Source organism: Manis javanica, chromosome 3 (genome assembly GCF_040802235.1).
Source record: "Manis javanica isolate MJ-LG chromosome 3, MJ_LKY, whole genome shotgun sequence".
NCBI lineage: Eukaryota > Metazoa > Chordata > Mammalia > Pholidota > Manidae > Manis > Manis javanica.
Genome location: NC_133158.1, coordinates 61,521,360 through 61,545,250, shown reverse-complemented (window position 1 = coordinate 61,545,250; position 23,891 = coordinate 61,521,360). Strand labels below are relative to the sequence as shown.

The 23,891-nt window shown below is 43.4% G+C and overlaps 1 protein-coding gene across 5 annotated transcripts; it reads left to right on the top strand.

Moving 5' to 3' along the window:
- Positions 1 to 13,261: 13,261 nt before the first annotated feature.
- On the top strand, positions 13,262 to 23,152 carry ADPRH (ADP-ribosylarginine hydrolase). 5 transcript variants are annotated; one of them, XM_037013157.2, is made up of 6 exons: positions 13,262 to 13,652; positions 14,691 to 14,790; positions 15,745 to 16,079; positions 17,940 to 18,300; positions 19,278 to 19,584; positions 20,853 to 23,152. In XM_037013157.2, exons 3-6 carry the CDS (start codon positions 15,767 to 15,769, stop codon positions 21,012 to 21,014), a joined length of 1,143 nt encoding a protein of 380 aa, XP_036869052.2. In that variant the 5' UTR covers positions 13,262 to 13,652; positions 14,691 to 14,790; positions 15,745 to 15,766; the 3' UTR covers positions 21,015 to 23,152. The 5 variants fall into 5 exon arrangements, 4 of the variants coding, with proteins under 4 accessions (XP_036869052.2, XP_036869054.2, XP_036869055.2 ...); XM_037013159.2 differs by having other exon boundaries at positions 13,263 to 13,652; positions 20,010 to 20,997; XM_037013160.2 differs by having other exon boundaries at positions 13,269 to 13,652; positions 18,180 to 18,300.
- Positions 23,153 to 23,891: the final 739 nt, after the last annotated feature.

Here is a 23,891-nt window from a genome sequence, read left to right as displayed (position 1 = left end):
TAGTGAATGCTTTCTGGAGAGTTCTTGGCTGCAAAGGCCACCCTTCGCTGCACTCCCACCCCTCCCCAACTCCTTCGTCACAGCGTGGACTTCCAGGTCCCGCTGGACAGTGTATGCCCGGCACCCTGACCATGGCTGAGTACACGAATAGAACCAAGGGGTGGGGTGAGTAGGATTTTTGTATCCCTCTCCCCCGTTTTCAGCCCACCTGAAATCCCTGTGTGGAGCTCTGGGGCACTGCCTGGGTGAGCAGCAGCCCCATGCTGGTCCAGGTGGCCTGTATGGCTCAGGTGGAAGCTGACAGCACCTTGCTTGGACTTGCATCTTTCACACTCAGTTTCTGGAAGTTCTGCACTCAAACATCTGCCGCCTGGAAATACGGGGTGAGTTAATGCTCATGGGGCTGCTCTTGACCAGAGTGGAGGAAGCTGATGGAAAACTGCTTTCCACTTTAGTCACCCAGGCGGAGAGCTCTGAGAGATGTGTCATGAGACCCCCTAGGAGGTCCTGGCAGGATGGAGTACCAGTTGCCTGCAGCAGAGACCAACGTGGTTAAACACAGTCGGACTGGCTTTCCCATTTCAACCCCTCCATCGTTCACCACTGGATTCCCATTCACAGAAAACTAGGCCTTTGTTTCCAGCTTTGCTTTCTGCAGAGTCTGGGCTAAGATGGGGGGGCATACTCGGTAGAGCAGAGATACAATAGTTTTCTGTCTAAAATTTGTAAAAGTAGAAAGGTGAGTCAATTTAGAGAAAAAAATGATAGTAGATATGATGTATGGATGTGGTAAACATGGTGAATATGGTATAGTGATGTCTGAAATACTGATTTAAAACTATGAGGAAACAAACTTTCAGGGCAAAAATCACAGTTTAATTTGTCATCTGTCCTAAAGTTTTCAGTGTTAAGGAAGGCACTGAGATCCCTTTAAATAAAACGCTGATAGAGAAGGACAACAGTTGTGCATCCATAGGATGGGGAGAAGTGGAAATCATCCTGAAGGAAGAGAAGGAAGGAATATGGCTTTTCCATTTCCAGATGGTGCTTAGGTTCTGACCAGCCTGTGCTATGACAAACCTGAGACCCCTGCAGGGAATATGTCCCGAGGCTCAGCTAATCCCCCAGCCTCAGGAAATCTCTGGCTGCACCTGAGACAAATCTGTGCACAGAGCGAGTGGCAGTTTATATGATGTGATCCAATAGGCCCATTTCTAAAATATCACTCCTGGTAGCCAATGGCAGCTTTTATTTAATAAGCTTTGCCTCCTCTACTTCCTGTCTATTTTCAAAGATGTCCTCTCTCCCAAGGCAGCCAGAAAGAGCAAAATGAGAGAGTAGGGGTGGGAGATGCGGAAGGTGGGGTACCTCACATGGTCCCAGCCAGGACTTTGTGGCAGGGCCAGGGGGTGACTGCTCTGTCTTAGGTTTTGAATATTCAAGCTCTGGAAAGCACGCCAGGCAAGACTTCGTATGGCAGGAGCCCCTTGCATGTTCACCTTCTCTATTAAGAGAAAAAGCTTAGTGAGCATTTTCACTCACCCGTGTCTAGGTCTAGGTCTCAGCTGCACATTTTGCATAATTACAAGGAGGGATATAACAACTTCCATCTTTCTTCTAATAGAGCAACATTGCATTTTCAAGTTAAAAAACATTTCCTGTTTTATGTTTTCCTGGGTATTTATTCAGATCTTAGAAGAAATTTCTTTCACTGATTTTTGCCAATCTAGATTCTACGCAGCACATTTAAGAGTGATGTAACAGTTTCATTTTTTAAATGACAATAGTACAGTATGTTGGAAATCATATCCTTTGCAGGTATTTAAACTAACAGAAAATTATAGATGTCAACTTTAAAATGAGTAAATAAATTTTTCACAAATTTCATCTGGGGGGTTTATGAGCAAATATTTTGAGGGCCCCTAAACACTCTGGAATTTTAAGAGTCCCAGTTAAAATACGAACCCACCTTGGAGAAGACCAAATTAAACAGCTTTTGCCATTAGCACCTTGATGTGACTATAATCAGTGAGACTGGAAGGAAGGGGCATGAGTCAGATACTTTATAGCCACCCCACTCCCACTATAAAAGACAGGAAGCTTCTCATCCAAGACTGTGGGTTCACCGGCTGTGTTTCTCTACCTTCCTCCTGAGACCCCCGTAACATAATAGCAAAAAATACATATTTTTTAAAAATATCTGTCCAGAATTACAATGAAGTAGGAGCATGATGAGTGGACCAAAGATTTCTAGAGTCAATTTCTAGAGAGTGGAAAGTGATTGCAGGTGGTGGATGAAGCAGGGCAAAGGCTCTGACTTCATAAAAATGAAAGATGTTTATTCAATGAAAGACACCATAAATAAAGATAAAAGATAGTCACAGACTGGGAGTATGGAGCCGACCCTCCAGGCAGGTACATGGGGTGTAGAACCTGATGAGAACCATAGGGGAGGCTTCACACTTGGCTTTGTCCTCCTAACAGGATGATTTCTGCAGAAATAATTATTCATTCTTTCCTCTTTTGACCTCAGAGCTATTTTGCTCTCCTCATGCTGATAAATCCAGGCTGAGCTCAAGCCTTCTTCTCTTCCTTCTGGAGTCTGCAGGGAAGTTTGGGCTGGACCCCAGCAGTGGCCTCAGAATCCTTGTAAACATTACTGTTTTTTTTTTGCTCAGGATCTAAAGCCCTGGGACAGTCTAGTTGCTGGGAAAACCACTTTCCCACAGTAGACTCATCATTGCCAAGGAAGCAAACCCCATTATTGCACTGGCAAAAATTTTCAGGGAAGGTGTTTTTTGTTTTTCTAACAAGACCCTTCCACAGAGTTTGGAAGCTCATTTCTGCATATGTTTGTGGTCTCTGCAGTGAAGAATCGCAAGCAGGTTTCTGACCAGAAAAGCTGTTCCTGTCAGAAACAGATTTCAGGTTAGTTCCTCAGGGCACTCACCTAGCAACCAGCAGCCTGACTTCTGCCATAGAGTGTGGTTGTCGCGACCTTCAGCCTCTCAGTGGAGGAACTGAAAGATCCCTCTGGCTCCTTTCCCAGCTTCATTCACACCCATCTTTAAAGCCTGCACCAAGCATGCCAGGCCAGACCTGGGGTTTAATACTGTCAGCTAGCGTGGTGGACATGAGTGGGTCTCACCCTGTCCTGGACAAAGTGCTCCCCTTCTCTACCTGCTGGTGTTGGAATCTACCTCAAATCCCTTCTGTTTATGGTTCAGTCTTACCAGGGCCAAACAAGATGTAACAAAGCCCAGCAGGGCTTTCAGACCAGCACAGGTTGGCCATAGGCGAGACCCAGGAGGTATCCCCCAGTTTCCTTGGGGGTCATTATACCATAATTATAATGAATTTACATTGTGGTTTTTGTCCCTCACTACCCAAGGGTTTCACTTAGGTACTTATGCGTAAGCACCTGCATACTGGGAAGAAGGTCATATAACCCCAAAGTGTCAATCAATATGTAGATTAAAGGATGTCAGATGCGGGCAGGGACTTTCCACCATTTTAAAACACCAACCCTAACCCTAATAGGCGGCTGCTTCAGGTTTCCAGACAGCCTGCTCTCAGCTCTTCAGGAGAGTGTACTTTTGCTTTCCTTAATAAACTCTAACCGCTTAAGACTGTTCTAAGCCTGTCTCTTAATTGAACTCTTTCCTTCAAGAAGACAAAGAACTGAGGTCCAAATGAACTAGTAACAATACCATGGTATTTCCTCGTGGCGCCACAGTCTGCAAAAGCTGGCAGAAACATCCGTGGAAGACAGGGCACCTCTTCCTCTTTGAATGCTGTCACACTCTTTCTAGTTCTCTGAAATGAAAACCACTAGAATTCTTAAAAGAGAAGTGGACATTCGAAGTTAACCCTTGTCCAAGTTGAGGGCTCTTCCATACTGCCCATTGCCCCTCTCTCTCCTGCCATTGGCACTATGCTCTTTGCCTGCAAACTTGACTGTTCCATAAGTTTCTTGATGCCTTTCCTCAGTCTTTCTGCCCATATAAACATCTTTCTTCCTTAAAGGTCCGACCAATGTCACTTCCTGAAGAAGCTCTCCTTGACTCTGCTAATCCTCATCTGCTCTTTCCCTTCTCTGACCTCCTGATGTCTTTACCACTCCTTTGGAGTGCTGAGCCAATTCCACCCATATTTATTGAGTGCCTTCTGTGTGTCTCAAACTGTGCACTGGGGATGCACAGATGAACTGAATGAGAGACGTGAGAACAAGGTGGACAAACCTTGAGAAAAAGATACAAGCAATAGCAGAAAAAGACCAGGGCACCCCTCTGAAGGTGAGTCTGCAGGATGGTGAGCATGCCCCGACCCCAGGCCTCTCCCAGAGCAGTAGCTCACTTCTGTAAGTCATGATTCCCAAACTTTGATCTGGAGATTCAGCAGTGGATTTTGAGATCTTCTTTGGTATGTTTCCTACCAGATGGCCTTCACTTCTCTTCTTCTCCTAGTCCAGTTGGCCAGCTGAGTCCCCAGGCTCCCCTTCCTGGGTGTGTGATGGCCCTTCGGTGCCCACAGGACCATCCTAACAGCCTGCACTGCTCAGCTCTCGGGGGGTGGAAATATGGCTTACAGGAAATGGATGTGTAATTACTCCTTAAACCAAAAACTTGGGGAGCCTAGCTGACATTATTTTCTTTCCCAGATAGCCTATGTTCCACAATCCCTCCATCAGGGTCAGCCTGAGCTTACCTACGTGAATCTGCTCTCATTTCTGTTTCTAGAGGAATCCTTAACACTACTGGTCAAGTGTCTCCAGTGTTCATTCCTAAAATTGCTCTTAGGGGGTAACGGAAGCTCGGGTGGGGAACCTGAGAAGAGTGAAGGGGTGTAACCACCAAGGGTGCGGTTTGGGCAGGTTTTTTTAAGTGGCCTGTTTAGGCAGGCTTCCCAGTGGTGTCAGGGCACTGAAGAGTCCCTCAATCTCCCCCAGTGGCCACCTGAGAAATTGGTTCGAGGCTCCAGAGGGATTCAGTCTGAGATCACTGTTAAGGCTCTTTACTCCATCAAATTCTGCTCTTTGTGGGGCAGTGCTTGTATAAACCGGGCTCTTCTGCAGAAGCTTCAAATGGTCAAATTCCTTCTTGTACTCAAATAGCAGCTAAAGGTGTCTGTGCAAGATGAGCTTCAAATGTTGCTCTTTCTGGGAAGAGTTGGCGAGAGATAAATTCCCCTTGCCATTTAAGCCATGCTTTAATTATATTATTCTTTAATTATATGAATAGAATTGAACTACTCCCCCTCTTTTTTGAAATCTGGAGACCATGACCTTTTGTGAAAGGTGTTTTTTCTTCTTCAGTTTATGTTACACTGTCAATAAAAAACAAATGGCAACTACCTTTTCCACTTTCCAGAAAAATTTGTGAGAAGCAAGAAAGAGGAGAAGGGGGAGGGGCAAGGTGGAAAAAGAGGATGGAGAAGGAAGGAAAGTTAAGGAAGAGGATTACTTCATTTTAGGGGTGAGTAAATAGCTTAGTGTGTTTAAGCAGTAAATAACACCCTACTGTCAAACCTTTCATGGGCTATTCACATGACCTTTAAGTCACTGCAGCTCACTTTCATGTCAGCTCTATTGTCCCATTTTGAAAGCACCAAGATCATCTCTGGCTTCTCCTACTGCCTGATGGTCGGCTCTTTATTCTGTTTCTCAGGGGACAAGGAAAATGAAATGGAAAACTGAAACGAGTGACTTTCCTCACTTTGTCAGCAGCTCTGGTGGACAACGGTGTGTATGGGGGGAGGGCGGCGGAGGCTGGCGAGTCATGGCTATAGTGATTCTTAAACTCCGAGTCCTAGAATCAGGGACTGGCCAGGATTCCAAGGCAGGCACTACCCTCAGGCAGAGATGCCTCAACTCCCAAGGGCACGGGTTTTGTCTCTTGAAGGATCAGGCAATAACATGTTGCAAAGCCTCCTTTGAAAGTTGCCCTTTCCGGTTTCATCACATGCAAATTCTTCCTTAAACACAATCAAAATGTCTCCTGCTTTACTGTAAGATAATTTTCTCTACTTTGGTCATCTACAGATGTGGGGGGCATTTATGTCCCAAACAAGCTGAAAACAAACAAACAGCAACACTTGAAGGCAATGGAGGATCATTATCAAACACCTCAGAACCACTCCGGCCCGGCTGAGAATGATCTCAGCTCTCCGTCGCTCTTCTCTCTGAGTTACCCACTTTAGCATCCTCTTTATTATTGCTCGTTACTTTTCTCTGGATCCATTTTCTACATTTAGTTTGAAACCGAATGTAGTATTTCAGTAGGATCTAGGCTCATGGAGAAAGAATCCATAGAGATCATCCCTGGCCACGCCGTGGTATGTCACCTTTTCCCCATATCCCCAATCTTTTGTTGGTGTGCTCACCACCCTGCACCCTCATCTTCAGCTGGTCACCTCGGTCTTTTTCCACTACTGTTTGTTTCTTTTTCTCAGGGTCTCCGTTTCCTCACAAGAGTGGCAGGTTGTGCAAATATCCCTCCTGATGTTCACATGTTATGATTAAAACTTTGTTTTTATGTACTTATGTATTCTGGTTTGTTAAAGACCTTTGGAACAGTGGCCAGAGAGCCTATTTTCCTCAGTCAGCTGAACTTCTAGTCCTTTTTCCTTGTCTTCTTTAAAATCCTCCAGGTAGATACTTGATTTCTACTGTGCAGATCTGGTACTCAGCTTCCCAGATCATGCGTGTGGAGTGGCCCAGATAGGAAAGGACAAAGCTTAAAACTATGACCAGTCTCATAACCCAGTCAGCAGGCTCAACTGGAAAATAACTCCTGCCTAAGCACTGAAACGGGGCCAACCAACAGTGCATCATTTGGGGAGGAAATGCCAAATTTTTTTTTTTAATCTCTGCTTCTCCAGTGTGCCAGCTGTTTAGGTTATTTCTGGGCTTCTGGCAATTTTAGTGTTTCTTAATTATTCTTGAAAAACCAGCCCCGATGTAATTTTCTAATGTCTTTGCTGACTGATAATGTCTCTCATGTCTGCCGGCCTTGTACCTTGGATATTCTCCCCCATCACAGGCTCTGCAAAGCCTCCCTTATTAGCATGATTTTTGCCTTACCTCTTGAACTGCATGGAGCACCTAGCAAAATGCCTGGCACATTTTGTATGCTGGATTAGTCAGGGTTCTCCAGAGAAACAGAACCAATATATTAATGGAGAGACTGAGATTCATTGTAAATAATCAGCTCATGCAGTTGTGAAGGCTAGCAAGTCCAAAGTCTGCAGGACAGGCCAGCAAGCTGGAGACCCAGAGAAGAGTTGATGTTCAGCTCCAGTTTGAAGACAATCTGCTTGCAGACTCCTTTCTTCCTTGGGGGAGTTCAGTTTTTTTCTATTAAGGCCTTCAACTGAATGGGTAAGGCCCATTTACATTATGGAAAATAATCAGCTTTACTCATAAAGTCCACTTATTTCAATGTTAATCCCATCTAACCAATACCTTCACAAAAACATCTAAAAAAATGTTTGACCGAAAATCTGGGTATATTTATTGCCCAGCCAAGCTGCTACATAAAACCAACCATCACAGATGCTCACTAAGTCGACTGAACTCAACTGATGATACAGGATAGTGACAGCTGCTTTGGCTTCCTACTTCTCCTGTACTAGCTTTCTTCTGTTTTCTTCTAAAAAGCCTCTCCTTTGTTTTTCCCCACTTTAATTTATTTGAACAAATGTAGATTGAGGTCTTAGCCTGTGGTATGTGTTCCTTTGAATCTTTTTGTTGTTTTGTGTCTGAGAGAGAGTTCAAGGGGCCCTGCCTATTAACCATTTCCTGTTAGCACTCTTTCTCTTTTTCTTTCTTTTTTGTTTTAAGCCCTCAGGGCTTTAAGTAGGTGTGGGTTTACATATTCGGGCCTCTTAGTAGCAAAGATTTGTTTAATTCCTTGTTTGCTTCTGTTTTCCTGTTGAACCAGCCTGGCTGTGGTGCAGTCAGAGAGCAACTGAGTCTCTTAGATATTTTGTTTTATAAGAAATCTAGGGTCTCATATTCTTTGTATCAACATGAAACAGGGTTTAATTCTACAGGAATTACCTTCTCTGAACATTTGGAATCAATTATAGTTACAGTAATATTACAAGTGACAGAAATGCTTACAATGTAAAGCTCAGTGGTTAAAAAAATATAAAATTGGGTATACAAAATGATCCTTCCCCCCCAAAAAAAACATATGCATAAAGACTGTAAGTATATACAATCTGAGTGTTGGAATATGGGTGGTTTCTATTTTTTCTGCTTTTCAAAAAATTTCTTTATACACAATATATAACAATTTTTTTTTATGAAAGATTAAAAGTTTCCCCTTATCTCTCTCCCTACTTCCAGAAAACTCTATTACCCTTCTGAGAGATAATCATAATCATTAACAATTTGATATGCATCCTTTCATTCATTTTATACACACACACACACAGACACACATAGAGCTCTTTTTTCTTTGCATAAATAAGACCATATAGAGTCCTCACTCTAAAATTTAATTATTTAATTATTTAAAATTTCTGGAAGCTGTTTCCATATGAGATTATTTACCCAAAGTCTACTGGTTTAAATGTCTACTTCATGGTTTTGAACAGTTCCATAATTATGCCATAATTCAGGAGACAGAAACTCATACTCCCCTGTAAACATAATGAGGTTATTTCCAATTTTCTCCTATTAAAAATAGTTCTGCAAAGAACAACTAGGAACACTTAACTTCAACAACACCTATGGGTATTTCTTTAGAAGAGATTCCTAGAAGCTTTCAGTCAGCTGAACTTCTAGTCCTTTTTCCTTGTCTTCTTTAAAATCCTTCAGCTGATCACCTTGGTCTTTTTCCACTATTGTTTTTTTCTGTTTTTTTCTCCTCCTACCACCAGAAACTTCTGCACGGCATAGGACATCATCAACTTCCATTTCTACTGGAAGTATGCATTACTTTTATTATTAAGAAAAAAGTGAACATTTAAATACATATATTAATTCATCAACATTTTAAATATGAGATCATTCAGCTGGATCCACTCCATGAGGGCAGGGACTGTGTCAGAGCCCAGCATATACTTGGTACATGGTCAGTGTTTAACGGCTATCGAATATATAAAGATCATTTCTTGATATTATAACAACTCTGTAAGAAAAGTAGCATTATTCCCACCTTGTATATGAGGTGCCAGAAATGTCTCAAAGAGCAGGTCTGAGTCCCGCACGTTCGATTCTCAGCGAGAGCCTCAACATGGCAAATGATAACTGTAGTGGTGAGTAATGAGGACACCTGTGATGTGTCTTCCTTGATAAAACTGGGATGGAGAACTAAGTCTTCAACATCTCTGTCTCTGAATTTACACTAGTGCCAAGCATCTAGTAAACTCCAAATAAATATCTGTTCTTCTTGACAGAAACTTCACTCTTTCCTTTGCAAACAAAACCTTGGTTTTTGCGTAAGTATCCACCTCTAAGGGAAAATGTTCTATCCTTGATCAAAGGGAGACTCATTGACCTAACTTGCCTGCCAGTGACTGGTTTAGTCTTCTGGGGCTGGGGCGGGGGTGAGAGGGCTTTGGGAACAGTTTTTCCTCCCTTGAAAGGAGACACTCTCTTTTTCCATGGGATGTTGTCTACAATCATAACTGGATTTTGTATCCATTAAGGAAGTCAGCCTGGGAATAAAATAAACATTCGTTGGATAACAGGGAAGAAAGATGGGACAAATGAGGTCCTTGATGATAGTGTTGAGTTGTGAATTAACCCTGGGGACTTTTGTTATGTGAGATATTTTGTTTTATAAGAAATGTAGACATGCGTAGACATTTTGTTACATAAAGTATAACTCTCCTCATTATTTATGCCGGTGAATATGTGAATGTGTGTCAGGGCTGGGGTAGGGTGTGATGCTTATTTGCAGTTACTTGGAGCTGGAAGCATGCTAACTGACATATTATTCTTTTGGTTTGAATAGCCATATCCTTCATGTACCACAGACATTTTCCAATTTTTGACCAAGGAGAAAGGATTCTTAGTAGGTGTTGTCTATCTTAAAAATAAAATGGCCAGTTATTTTACCAGCAAAATGAGTTTATTTGGGAGTAGCAAAGGAACTGCAGTTTAGGACATGCAAACTTTGGCACACTATAGGGGTTGTGGTGAATTCTCATTGGCTGAGATGTGGTAATTTCTCATTGGCCGAGTTGTTGTTGGGCCAAGAGAAAATCTGCCCTCCTCCTGTTGGGGTAGTAAAGTGTCCTCCTGTCGGAGTGTGTAAAATAAGCTGCGATGAGTAAGAATATGCATGAGAACTCCCCCTTTGTGGCTTCCTGCTTTCATTTGGAATGAGACTTTCTTTTACTCATTGTTACATTTCCTCCTTTTGATCAAGATCTTTCCTTGAAATCATTGTTGATCAAGAGTCACATTTTCCACATTTATTAGTTTCATCCGTTGGTACCAGGAAGGGCCTTTCCTGGTTATTATGACATCAAACTAAAAAACTTCTGCATGGCATAGGACATCATCAACAAAATGAAAGGCAATCTACTGTATGGGAGGATATATTTGCACATGATACTTCTAGTAAGGGGCTAATATCCAAAATATATAAAGAATTCATAAAACTCAATGCCAGAAATGCAACCCAATTAAAAAATGCACAAGAGGACCTGAATAGACATTTTGCTGAGAACTCATTCAGACCCAACAGACAAATGAAAAGATGCTCAACGTAAACTAATAATCAGGGAAACGTAAATCAAAACCACAATAAGATATCACCTCACACCAGTCAGAATGGCTAATATCAAGAAGACAAAAAATAACAAGTGTTAGCCAGGATGTGAAGAAAAGGGAACTCTTGTACACTGCTAGTAGGATGGCATATTGGTACACATACTATGGAAGAAGTATGGACATTTCTCAAAAAAATAAAACAGAAATACCATATGACCCAACAATTACATTTCTGGAAATTTACCTGAAGAAAACAAAATCATGAATCCGAAAAGATTTATGTACTACTATGTTTACCACAGAATTATTTATAATAGCCAAAATATGGAAGCAATCTAAATGTCCATCAATAGATGAAAGGATAAAGAAGATGTGCTACATATGTAATGGAATATAATTCAGCCATAAAAAAGAATGAAATACTGCCATTTGCAACAACATGATGGACCTAGTGGATATTATGCTAAGTGAAATAAGCCAGACAAAGACAAATACCATATGATTTCACTTATCTATGCAATCTAGTATAGTAAACAAATGAACAAAATAAACAAATAAGACTCATAGACACAGAAGACAGAATGGTGGTTGCCATAGAGGGGAGTGGGGAGATGGGTGAAATAGACAAAGGGGGAAAAATTAATGAGAATCTTTGATATTTGATCTGGGCTATGGTTACATAAGTGATACATGTGTCAAAATGCATCAAGCTGTACACTAAGATTGTGCATTTTATTATATGTATCTGAATATAAATTTTTTTTAAAAAGAAAAACTTGAAAACGTGTAACAATGTGTTACACTGAGTATCTGTTGGCCCAAAATGTCTATAGTATTATGGGCAATGGGAAAAAATCAATGTAGTCCTGCTTTAGGGGTAGACAAAAGAATAAAATGTAATGAGAAAATAAACACATTTCCTTATTAGAGAAAAATCTATCCATTTTTATAATTATTGAGCTCCTTGAAGATAATGCCTATAATTTAATCACATACCACCCTTGCCTAACATAGCATAGTGCCCAACATATAAGTTGTTGATAATAAAAACAGATGTTAATAATAATAGTAATAGTCAGGTTTTCTGCATTTATTGGTTTCATCCCTCAGTGCCAGGCAGGACCTCTCCTGGTTGTCATGGCCTATGTGCTCTCAGACATTTCCCATCTAAAGTCTGTATCTTATCAGGGTTGTAAGCAGCAGAGGTCATCTCAAAGTGTTGAGTCAGCATCACCCAACAGGCACATCGTTTCTATAAATGTTCGACAGGAAACAGGTACAAAGCTTAAAAACAATTACACAAAACAGAACTAAAACTAAAGTGACGAATCCAGTTCGTGCAATGGTTCTAAGTCAGGAGCCCAAACCTGAAGGTAACCAGCTAAATTTAGAGCTCAAAGTACCTTGGATCATTAGGTGAAATCTGTTGTATCCAATATGCTTGTTCCCTAACTTTATGCAACTAGGTTTCTAGTTCCCCAGAGAAATTTATCCATGTGTAATAGGTGGTAATAGCTATCACCTTCTTTTTCAATAAGTAGTTGATCAAGGGCTATACAATTATCCAAAGCTACTTAATCCAGCAAGGCAAGTGGTCATAGTTGGGCTACTATTGCCTTGACTGTGGAATCAGCTAACTCTCCTAATGTAAGAGAGATTTCTGATCATGTGTCCACTGGCACTTATTCTTACTCAAGGGAGAAAGGCTGTCCGTAGGGAGGTAAATCCGGCATCATGTATGCCTCCTCTAGAAGTTCCTGTTTAAGATGGTCATGGAGTCTTAATTGGGTGGACCAGTGGTAGGCTTGTGACTTGCTATGAAAACAAAATAGTAAATACAGCAAGAGAACCTTGTCCTTTCATCTTCCAGCCAATGACAATGCGTTGCCCAAGGACAGGGGGCGTTGCCAAAACCTCCACATATGAAGGGTAAGCCAGGAGTACACAGAGCTCCCTGATAAGTGTTAGCATTTACAGACCCATTGGTTAGTAGAGAGGCATTAGCATCATTCAGCCAAGGCTCAAATGCTGTATTATTACACATAGAATGATCCCCCCACCCACCCCCAAACACATGGGTTTGACTGTAAGCTTGCAAATGGTCTGATTTACCTTGATTGCTCTGCTGTCTCTTGTATAACTCAATTAAAACAAAAACAAAAACAAAATAGTCCCAGCCATGTCTGCATCATTACAGCTAAAAAAGATGGCATAGCAAATTAAAAGTTTGGAGAAGTATATGGAATACTTACATATGGTGCTTCTAATTCTTTTTAAAAGTGACATTAATTTATCCAGACAAAAATATGCTTACTTTTTCTTTGCTTTTGTTTACTATCAACATGCAAAAATTCTATACTGCTGCCAAGTAAATGAAGAGTTAAAATAAAATTAATCCTTACAACTACCCTAAGAAGTATTATTGTTGTCCCATTTTATGGGTGAGGGACCCAGAACCCGGACAAAGACCTCACATTCAATACTCTTTTCCAGGTATCTGGCCACACACTGCTTGACTCTAACCCAGGAAAGCTGGGCATAAGGAAAGGCACAGGCCACACGTGAGCCACTGACAGTCAGATGAGGGCCCAGTTCCAGGAGCCGCGACAATGTAAGAAGCCAGGCGCTCCCAGGCCCCTGCCCGAGCCTCGGAGGCAGGTGACGCAGGTCCCGTGGCCCCCGCTGGGGCGCATAAGGCTGCGGCGGTGCCGGGAAGCCGCTTGAGGTCCCACGACTTTCTCTAGCTGACTTCGGCCGAGCGGAAGGGGCCCTAGTCCGCGGAGCCTCGGTACTGGGCGCGGTCCCGGAACGGCTCTGCCCTCTTCCTGTGCGCTACGCTCGCCGCCGACCCCCGGGGCTCTCCGCACCCTGCAAACCGCCCGGCTTCTCCGCGCCCGCGCGCTGCGCTGCCCGCGGCGACCAGGTACTCCTCCCGCTGTGCCCCCGCAGCCCCGCGCGCGCACCGCCGAGGGGTGGCCCGGTGCCACCGCCCCCGCTCCCCGCCCCCTCCTGGGCCCTGGACCCCGCTCACGCCTGGCCGCCTTCCCAGCGCCCCGGTGCGCTCCGCTCGGCGGTGACCAGGTGCCCACTCCCACCCCCTGTCCAGCCGCGCGTGCCTCTCGCCCCCCAAAAAGCTGAGGACTGTCGGGAAGCAGCTACCCAGCCCTTAGTTTTGAATTCATAGTTCTGGGGCGAGAATGTAAACTGTCAAAGTTCAGGGGAGTTTTAAGGAATAACGGCGGTTCGAAGCGGGAGGCTAGAGCAGTTCGGGTAAAAGTTAAAATTTCCCAGGAAAGAAATGATCTGCGTCACTCATATCCTCTTGTAATTAACAAAAACAAAAACACATTCGGAATCTGGATTTCCTCCTGAGTCATGTGGAAAGGAGTAAGCACCCTATGAAGCCAGGGCATTGCCAGCAAGTAAAAAGCAAGGAATGGTTGTCATATAAATGGTCAGTGCAATGTGATGTACCACTTCCAATCCATTTAGACTGGGGTCCTTAAACTACAGCCCATTGGCCAAATCCCACCAGCTGTGTTGGCAAATAAAGTTTTATTGGTACAAAAAAAAACACATTTGGGTGGAACCCAGAAGGAATTACAGAAAGGATGCTGAGAACATTGGGAGAGAGAGTACAGGGGTTTAAAAGTCGGTCCTCAGAAGCCCCTAAATTCAGTCTGTGAGCGCAGGACAGGAGTCCAGCTAGCATCTCTGGTTCCGCCACACCTCCCCTCCAGGTTACAGATGGGAAGATAGAAGTCCCAGGCGGCGGGCTTGTCCACAAACACACACTTGATTCTCACCAAAGCCTGGTCTAGTAGCCCAGAACTCCTGTTCCTAAGCATCATTTATAAATAATAAAATATGTACATAATGTCTTGTAACTATCCTTTGTGAGCCTAGAAACAGTGTGATCAGTAATACGGTATTGATAAGCTCAGCCCGTCTTCTTTTCCAGGTGCTTGCCAGCCTGTACACCCTGGCCCTGAGCCGTGCAGCTGGACAGGGCCTCTCAGAAGCTCTAGGGCTTGAATTTACCCCGAGGAAACAGGGTGTGGGTAAGTGCTGGGGAGCAAGGGCATCTTGGGGTGGGAAAGAGCTTGAGCTGAGGGGTGAGTTATCTGGCTTAAAAACGTGTTTGCCTGGTCTGTGCAAGTACAGTGGGTACCATAGAAAGAAAGGTTGTGGGGAAAGAGGATTGTAGTTCAGTAATAAAAAAAATCTTTCTCCCTGGTTGTGTATGAATAATAAAAATAGTGCTTACTATTGTTAGGCACTGTTCTAAGTGCTTACTAAATGATTTCATTTATAACACATAACGAACCCACTGAGGTTGTTAATATTTTTGTCACCATTTTACACATGTGGAGGCTGAAGCATGAGGGGGTTGCCCAAAGTAAATAGGTTTGCACTTAGGCTGAATGGCCTGAATCACCAGATTGGGTCGCAGTGCCTCCATTCACCGGCTGAATTTACCTGCTATGAGCTTCAGGTTTCCTATTTGTGAAATGTGTTCTGCAATCCTTGCCTCCTAAAGAGTCAGAGAAGGTGCAGTTGCTTTGTGAACTGTGCGTCATGATACCAATGGAAGGTACTGTTTTTTAAATATAGGAGGGATACACTTCCAAGACCAAAGTCCAACTAAAAAGAGAAAATTACATGTTTGGTGTGATTGGCAGAGTTGAACGGGTTTGCCACTCAACAGACAGGCAGGTGAAGTCGTGGCTACAATCATGGGTTTTGGAGTTAGATGGACCTAAGTTGGAATCCCAGCCCTGCCATTTAGTAGCTCTGTGACCTAAAATAAGTCACTCAACCTTTTGATAACTGCATTATCTCTGTGATCCTAGATTTACTCTGTAAAATGGGCCTAATGTATCATTCATACAGCAATTGTGAGGATTAAGTGAGATGCTCTTAACACAGTGCCTACAAGTAGTGAATGCTCAGTAAAATGTAGAGAGGGCTAGTATTTTTTCTGATTCTTTTATCTCATCCACTGTGTATCTCAGCATTCCCCTGCACAGCCTCACCATGTGTGGGGCACAGATCGAGAAGTATGTGGCTGCCATGGTGCTGAGTGCAGCTGGAGATGCCTTGGGATACTTCAATGGGAAGTGGGAGTTTCTTGACAATGGGGAAAAGATTCACCAGCAGTTGGCCCAGCTGGGCGGCTTGGATGCCATAGATGTGGAGAGGTGGAGAGTGAGCGACGACACAGTGATGCACCTGGCCACCGCAGAGGCTCTCATCGAAGCCGGGAAGGTCGTGGACTTGGCTCGATTGTATCCACTCCTTGCTAAGCATTACCAAGACTGCATGGGAGACATGGATGGCCGGTCACCAGGTGAGCACAGCCAGCAGAGTACCTCCGCAGGTGGAGAATAAAACAGGCCCAAGGAAGTCACTGAAAAAGTTGATTGAGATTTAAGTATCAAGGAGACAGTAATTGTGATTTCGTAGTTGCGATAAAAATGGAAACAACCTAAATATTCTGGATTTAACTTAATTATTTGGATACACTTGCAGCCATTTAAAATTATGTAGATAAATATTTACTGATATGGACAGATACTACATACTGAGTAGAGAAAAGGTAGGTTACAAAACAGCATGTATCTTACGAGGTCCATTGTCATTAAGAGTATATACATATATCTCTTTTTCCCATACATTGGGAAAAGCCTGTAAGGATAGATACAAAGTGGTAATTATATCTGGGTTATGGGAGTATGTATAGTTTCTTATTTCCTTTTTGCTTATTTGTATTTTCTAAGTTTTCTGTAACAAACAAGTATAAAGAAAAAGTTAATTTTTCTTCTTAAAGAAGAATGGAAAGGGTCTTACAGAGACTCCTTTTCTGGTTCCAAGTCTGTTCACAAGTGGCCCTTGCTCACTTTGGGCATTTGCTACAGCCACTTGGGCACCACATGATTTGAATTACCTTTTCCCTAGCCCATCTGACCTACCGCTCCTTCTGTGTCAGTCAGCTCGAGCTGCCGTAAGAAAATATCACAGATCGGATGGCTTGCACAATGTGCATTTGTTTCCTCACTGTTCTGAAATTAAAGTGTAGGCGGGTTTGGTTTCTCCTGAGGGAGGCCTTTCTCTTTGGCATGCACACAGCTGTGTCCTCCCATAGTACACATCCCTGGCGTCTCTTTTTGTGTGTGAATTTCCTCTTCTTATTAGGATGCCAGTTAGAACAGGGCCCACGTTCTCATTTTAACTTTGTTGCCTCTGTAAAGGCCCTGTCTGCGAACACAGTCCCATTCCAATGTCCTGGGGGTTAGGGCTTTGGGATATGAATTCTGGGGGATGCAATTCAGTTCATAACACCTTGTGATGAAAAGCTGCCACCCCCCATACACAACCCAGGGGGCTCTGGCGACCCCAAGAATTTAGCCTTAGAAACCAACATTGTTCATCCTTTCTCAACATCTGATACTTCATCAGCTTGGCGAGTGGAAAATTTTTCTTTGTCCACCTAAGCCGTCTGTGACATTGTTTTGAATACACTGAAAATAAGGGAATAATACCGCCGCCGACAGTATGTTGCTGCCACTGCTCGGCTCTAGTGCATTCACAGCGCCCAGTAGGGTAGGGAGACGGTCGGCGCCGGCGACAGCACTCTCACACAGGGGAAACCCAGGGAGTGTGCTTCGTTGCTCAGAACCCATCGCTTCTCCTCTGAGCCTGGTGATCTCCATCGTAGAACCTGTGGCCTCTTCCTGCCATTCAGGGACTTCCATTCAGGGACTCCAGGCATCTGGTTCTCCTTGGGTTCTTTAAGGGCTTGGGCGTGAAACCTCATGTTTTGCATGGGGCCACTAACTAGCTGGTTATGTGATTTTCTGTAAGGTTCTTAAGCTCTCAGCCTTAGCTTATTTATTAATTAAAAAAAAGACAATAATATATTATGCCTACCTTTTTAAGTTCTTGTGCTGTTTCACTAGTAGCTGGTAAATATTCCAAGGCACTCTATGTAAACCTACTTATTAATAATTTTATCTAAGGGTTATACATAAGGTAAGGTACCATGCTGGCTTGGGGCTTGGGGCCTTCGTCATCACATTCTTTTGGCTTTCCTTTTTCCTTTTAATTTCCTTTTTCCTCAAAGACTTTTGATGACAGAGCTTGGTTCTTTCCTCCTCCTGGGGACTTCCCTTTGGTTAAACTGACCCATGTCCTACCCAACTCTTCACAGGGGGCACCTCAATGCACTATGCCATGCTACTGGAGCCAGACAAGGCGAATGGCTGGAAGATTCCCTTTAACAGCCATGGGGGCGGCTGTGGGGCTGCCATGCGGGCCATGTGCATCGGTCTTAGGTTCCCTCACCACAGCCAGCTGGGCATGCTGGTCCAAGTGAGCATCGAGAGTGGCAGAATGACCCATCACCACCCCACAGGCTACCTAGGAGCCCTTGTGTCTGCTCTTTTCACAGCCTATGCTGTGAGCGGCAAGCCTCCCTGGCAATGGGGAAAAGGACTGTTGGAGGTGCTACCCAAAGCTAAAAAGTACATTGTCCAATCAGGTCACTTTGTGGAGAAGAATCTTCAACACTGGTAAGTTTGTAGGTGCACATGCCTGCTAGAAAATGGCTGAATCTGTGTGCATGTGTGCGTGTGTGTGCCTACAATTCATAGGTCATAGCAACTGCCAGTTTCTCACCAGCCAATTTTTTTACCCATTGCATCCAGCCCCCTCCCTGCCCACCTGCTAAGAATTACAGAGCTCAGTCCCAGTGCGGGCTGCTACCATGTCGCCGAGTGCAGATTTCGATAAGCAGCACTGCCTCTCGTATGGGGATCCTGTTCTGTGTTCCAACTTTGTACAGTTGTTCTGGCTCTCCTCGTCTAAGATGAGCCTTCCTGCTTATTTCCTGGGACTGGTGTCTTCAGCGATGTCTTGACACACAAATAATATTTTGAAATCCTTGGTTAGAATGCCTGTAAGACAGGTTTTCCCCCCAATTAATAAGTGGTCAAGTAACATCTTCCCTTTTGGTGAGTTCACTTTGCATTGCCTTCCTTAGAATAAAAAGGTCTGAGGCTTTCTGCTGAAATCATCCACAGTCATGATATTCCTGAGTTCCCTCTTGAAAAAAAGAAAACTGTGTAAGGAGATGATGGGTTGATTACCTTGACTATAGTAATCATTTCACTATGTATTTATATTGAGTCATCATGTTGTTTCCCTTACAGACCATTTTTAGTAAGAAAGTAAAATTAAATAATAAAATAAAAAACAGAATGAGAGGCTACATAAATAAAGTGCCCCCTTGAAAGGTGACACTTGATGTTATTCTTAACTCAGGAAAATCCTTTATTTCTCACCTTTAACTTACTATGTATCTTCTTTACTTGGCAACAGATGTCACTGCCTTGTTTATATCAATCCTCAGCAAAATACATTGTTTATGATCTTACTACAAGAAGTCGAAGTCATCTTAGAATTTTCCCTGTTCACACATCCATCTGATACCTTTCCTTATGGGTTTTGACTTTATTTTTGCAGTTGACTCAATTTTTCCTTCCTACAGGTCCTACTTCCAAGACAAATGGGAAAAGTACCTAAAACTTCGAGGGATTTTAGATGGCAAATCAGCTCCAACCTTCCCCCAGCCCTTTGATGTGAAGGAGAGGGATCAGTTCTATAGCTCCATGAGCTACTCCGGCTGGGGTGGCAGCAGTGGGCACGATGCCCCCATCATTGCCTACGATGCCGTCCTGGCTGCAGGAGACTCCTGGAAGGAGCTCGCCCACCGAGCCTTTTTTCACGGCGGAGACAGTGATTCCACAGCTGTCATTGCTGCCTGCTGGTGGGGAGTAATCTATGGATTTAAAGGCGTGAGTCTCCGCAACTATGAGAAACTAGAATACCGAAACCGGCTGGAAGAGACAGCTAGGGCTTTGTATTCTCTTGGGTCAAAGGAAGATCCTGTAGTTGCCCTTTAGGGAGATGTGATGTCATTTCTGGTGGTTTCTCCTCTTGTGTAGTCACTTTTCTGCTCAGTTTCTTTTCACTTTTTCCAAAGTCAAGTCTTAACCTTGACCTCATGGAATTGTAAGATGGTAAGCTCTTCGGGCACCTACAGCTCAGTCTGTCCAAACTCATCTTGTTTCCCACAAGCGTGTCCCTCTTTCTGTCCTGGCGGGCCTTCATCTCAGCCAATGGGGTCAGTATCACCCCAAGCTGAAAGTCTCACATCCTCCTATTGGAGACTAAATTTTTATCAGCTGCTCTTTCACTAAGTTTTTTCTGTGTGTTTCAGTTTGGGTTTCCCCCGAAGTGGACTCTGGGACAAGTATTTGAGTGTAAGTAGTTTATTTGGGATGTGATTCCAGGAAGAACTGGGAAGAGAAAGGGGAAGTGAGACAAGGAAGGAGAGAGGCAGCACAAGGTATGTTAACGAGCAGGTCACCACTGCGGGCTGTGGGTACTTAGTCCACATGTGTCCTCTGCATAAGGCACTCCTCGGAGCTGTTCCAGCCGAGGGGCAAACAACGCTGGGTGTTAATCCACCGACTTCCATCTGATAGTGGCAGAGGACCACTCCAGGGGACCTAACTCCCCAGAATTCCTTGGCCTGCTAAACATGAATGTCTTCATGTAAAGGCTTGGAGCTGCTTGCAGTGGCCGGCTGCACGGGAAGAGTGGGGGGCTACGTGTGGAGGCCCCACAGCATCTGCCTCCAGAATAGCCTTCAAATCTGTCACCTGTTACCTTGCACCAGGTATTTTTTGCAGCTGGGTTTCTGCAACCTAAGCTACTCAAGCCTGGGGAGATGCTGGTCTTAGCCACACTGTACTTAACCTGGCCATGGCATCTACCATGTTGCCAGTTTTGTTGTTACCTGTTTGCTTGTCTTTATTCTCCTCTAGACAGAGCTAGGGCAGTCCCTGGGCACACAGGAAATACTTAATCAGCAAATAGTATATGAATATTGTGAATCAGCCTTCCGTCTGGAGCCTCCAACTCCATGCTTGCCTCCCTCCTTGCCCTTCAGAGTTACCTTCACAGAGAACTGATTATCATGCCAAACTTCTAATCATGTTCCGTCGGATACTCACCCCCTGACTCCATTCCTGATGCTCTTCCTGCTCCCTTTTCACAGGGTAAATTCTTACTCAGCTCAGGTGGAGCCTCCTGGGCGAAGGTTTGGGCACTTGGCTGCTTTCTCCCCACCACACCCAGAGCCTTCTGTCAGCCCAGTCACCACGCTGCTCATGTTGTGTGGGGACGTGCATGTCTGGGGGCGATTGCAGACCCCTCATGAGGGATTGCATCTTCTTCTCTTTGTGGCCTCCCTGTCTGACTCCCGAGAGACATTTAATAAATATTTACTTTGGAAGTTCATCAAATTGTGTTGATGTGAGGACTTTTGATGTGCAGTTCGGCATCTGTCTCATGCATCCTCTACTGGCTGCCAGGAGTGACTTGTCATGCGCTGTAAGACGTGGAGGGCTTGACGCTTTAACCATGCCCGTGTGCTGACCTGCATGAGAGAAAGCTCTTTACTCCATTTGAAGAGAGACACCAGCAGAAAAGCATGGGATGAAAATTCTTTTACACATAAAAGAAGAAGGAAATTCCAAAGCACTTTTTGTGGCTCAAAAAACTTTCATATGTATTTCAGAAAACAAACATGTTATAAATATGACAACCAGGATAACAGATTCTTCAGCAAGATAGCCAAAGAGAATTGCAGACTTTTAGGAGTGGTGGGTTACAATTCACAGAACACGTTAATAACCTCTCATATTCCCATGTCTTAAAATACTTCTTTGTCTTAACCTGTGGGATCTGACACTATCTCCAGGTAGAGAGTGTCAGAATTGAGTTAAATTGTAGGACACCCCGCTGGTGCCCCAGAGAACTGGTGGGGGAAGGCCCCTCACATCTGGTGTCAGAAGTGTTATGAGTATGGCAGTGGTGTGAGAGTCAGGAGACACACAGGAGGAAAAAATGGCTCTTTATAAAACACTAACTGACCTGTGTGTCATTCTAGTGGATGAGGACGTGGTCACTGGTGGTAGTTTTTCCAGTTCAAGTCCCTGTTCTGCAATTAACTAGCTGTGTAACTCTGGACAAGTGATCTAACCTCACTTTACCTCTGTTTCTAAATGTGTATAATGGGGCTAATAGTATTACCTATACTTTGTGGAGTTATTTCTTGGATTACATAGAATAAAAGCTGATATAATAAGCACTCAAACTAAAGGGTGGGAGACATGTCAACATATACTATGTATGTATTACAGATAACTGCAAAAAAATGTATCTGGTGTTTTTCCATTAGTCATGAAATGGAGGCCCAGGGAAGATCCCAGATGGATCACTTCCAGCCAGTTTCCTGCACCACTGGGGAGACACAACCCAGGGGAACCCCGGAGTTTCCTCTGACGTTAATATTCTCGTGGAACCAACCACCTTGCATTACTGCACACCCAGTGATGAGCCTCAAGGTTCACAAATTCTTCCAAGTCAGGAGATGTCAGGGAACAAACATTAAACCGTAGAATTTTAGTATCAAACTGTCATTTAAAAAACTACAATTTTCAGTTTCTCTCAACACTTGGAGGCTTGGACACACCTGGGGGGAACATGGCTTCTCTATTCTGGAAAAACCACAAGTGGTCTTTTGTCTGGGAAAATGTAAAGCAGACTCTACCTCTTTCTTGGGAAAACAAGAGACAAAATATGGCTGGTTTTGATTAATTTTTTTAAAAATTGAAGTATAGTTGATGTACAATATTATATTGGTTTCAAGTATACAACATAGTGATTTGATACAACAGCTATCTATATTATTAAATGTTCACCCCAACTAGTATAGTTAATATCTGTCAACACAGAAAGATGTTACAGAACTATTGACTATATTCTCTATGCTGTACTCTCATCCCTGTGACTAATTTATAGTTGATTGAGAATTTGTGCCTCTTTATTCCTGTTGCCTATTTCATCCACCTACTCCAAACCCTCTGCCATGGTAACCACCAGTCACTTCTCAGTGTCTATGAATCTATTGCTGTTTTGTTTTTAGATTCCACATATAAGTGAAACCATATGGTATTTGTCTTTTCCGTCTGGCTTATTTCACTGAGCATAATACCCTTTAGGTCCATCCATGTTCTCACAAATGTCAGGATCTCTTTATTTTTTATGGCTAAATAATATTCCACTATGTATATGTACCACATCTTTATCCATTCCTCTTTTGATGGACACTTTCGTTGCTTAGATGGTTTTTACATGAAAGCAAAAATTATGAGGCTTGGAAAACAAATGTCATGAAATACTCTCTTTCCCTGTAAGAATTTAGATTGTCTTATGCTCATATACCACAGTTTATTGTGAGAAGGTGTGTGTGCCTGTGCGTGTAGAGCATCAGGAATAAAGGATCCAAAATCATGGTATTCATCTCAGTTGGAAAGAAACCCGGCAAAAGACTGGACTCCTTCAAAATCGAGTGGGATTAAGGGCTTGAGCCATTTGGGGTTAGGCACTAAAATCTCATGAGAAGGCCTATCTAAGGGATTCTGTGCTACTCTACAGAAAGAATGGGGCAGGTGCAAAGTGTTTAGTGTGAAAAGCAAGGTGCAGAAGGGTTTGTGTAGTGGCTCAACAAGTGTAAAAAGTTCAGAAAGGAAGAGAGATTATCACTAGAAGGAGATGCAAGAAAATGCTAACAATGACTACCTTCTGCTGGCCCTGGGGCACTGGGAGGACAGGGTGGAGATTAATTTTTCACCACATGCTCTTGTATTTTTTCATTTTTTAGAAAACCATGTACATGTAGAACTATTAAAAAGCACACTTAAAAAATTAATATGATCTCATTTTGTACCCATAGACTGGTAAGGCCACACACACACACACACACACACACACACACACACACACACACAAAGGTATATTCGCTTTTGGAACTGTCAGCACACACACACACACACACACACAAAGGTATATTCACTTTTGGAACTGTCACACACACACACACACAGGTATATTCGCTTTTGGAACTGTCACACACACACACACACAAAGGTATATTCGCTTTTGGAATTGTCACACACACACACACACACACACACACAAAGGTATATTCGCTTTTGGAACTGTCACACACACACACACACACACACACACA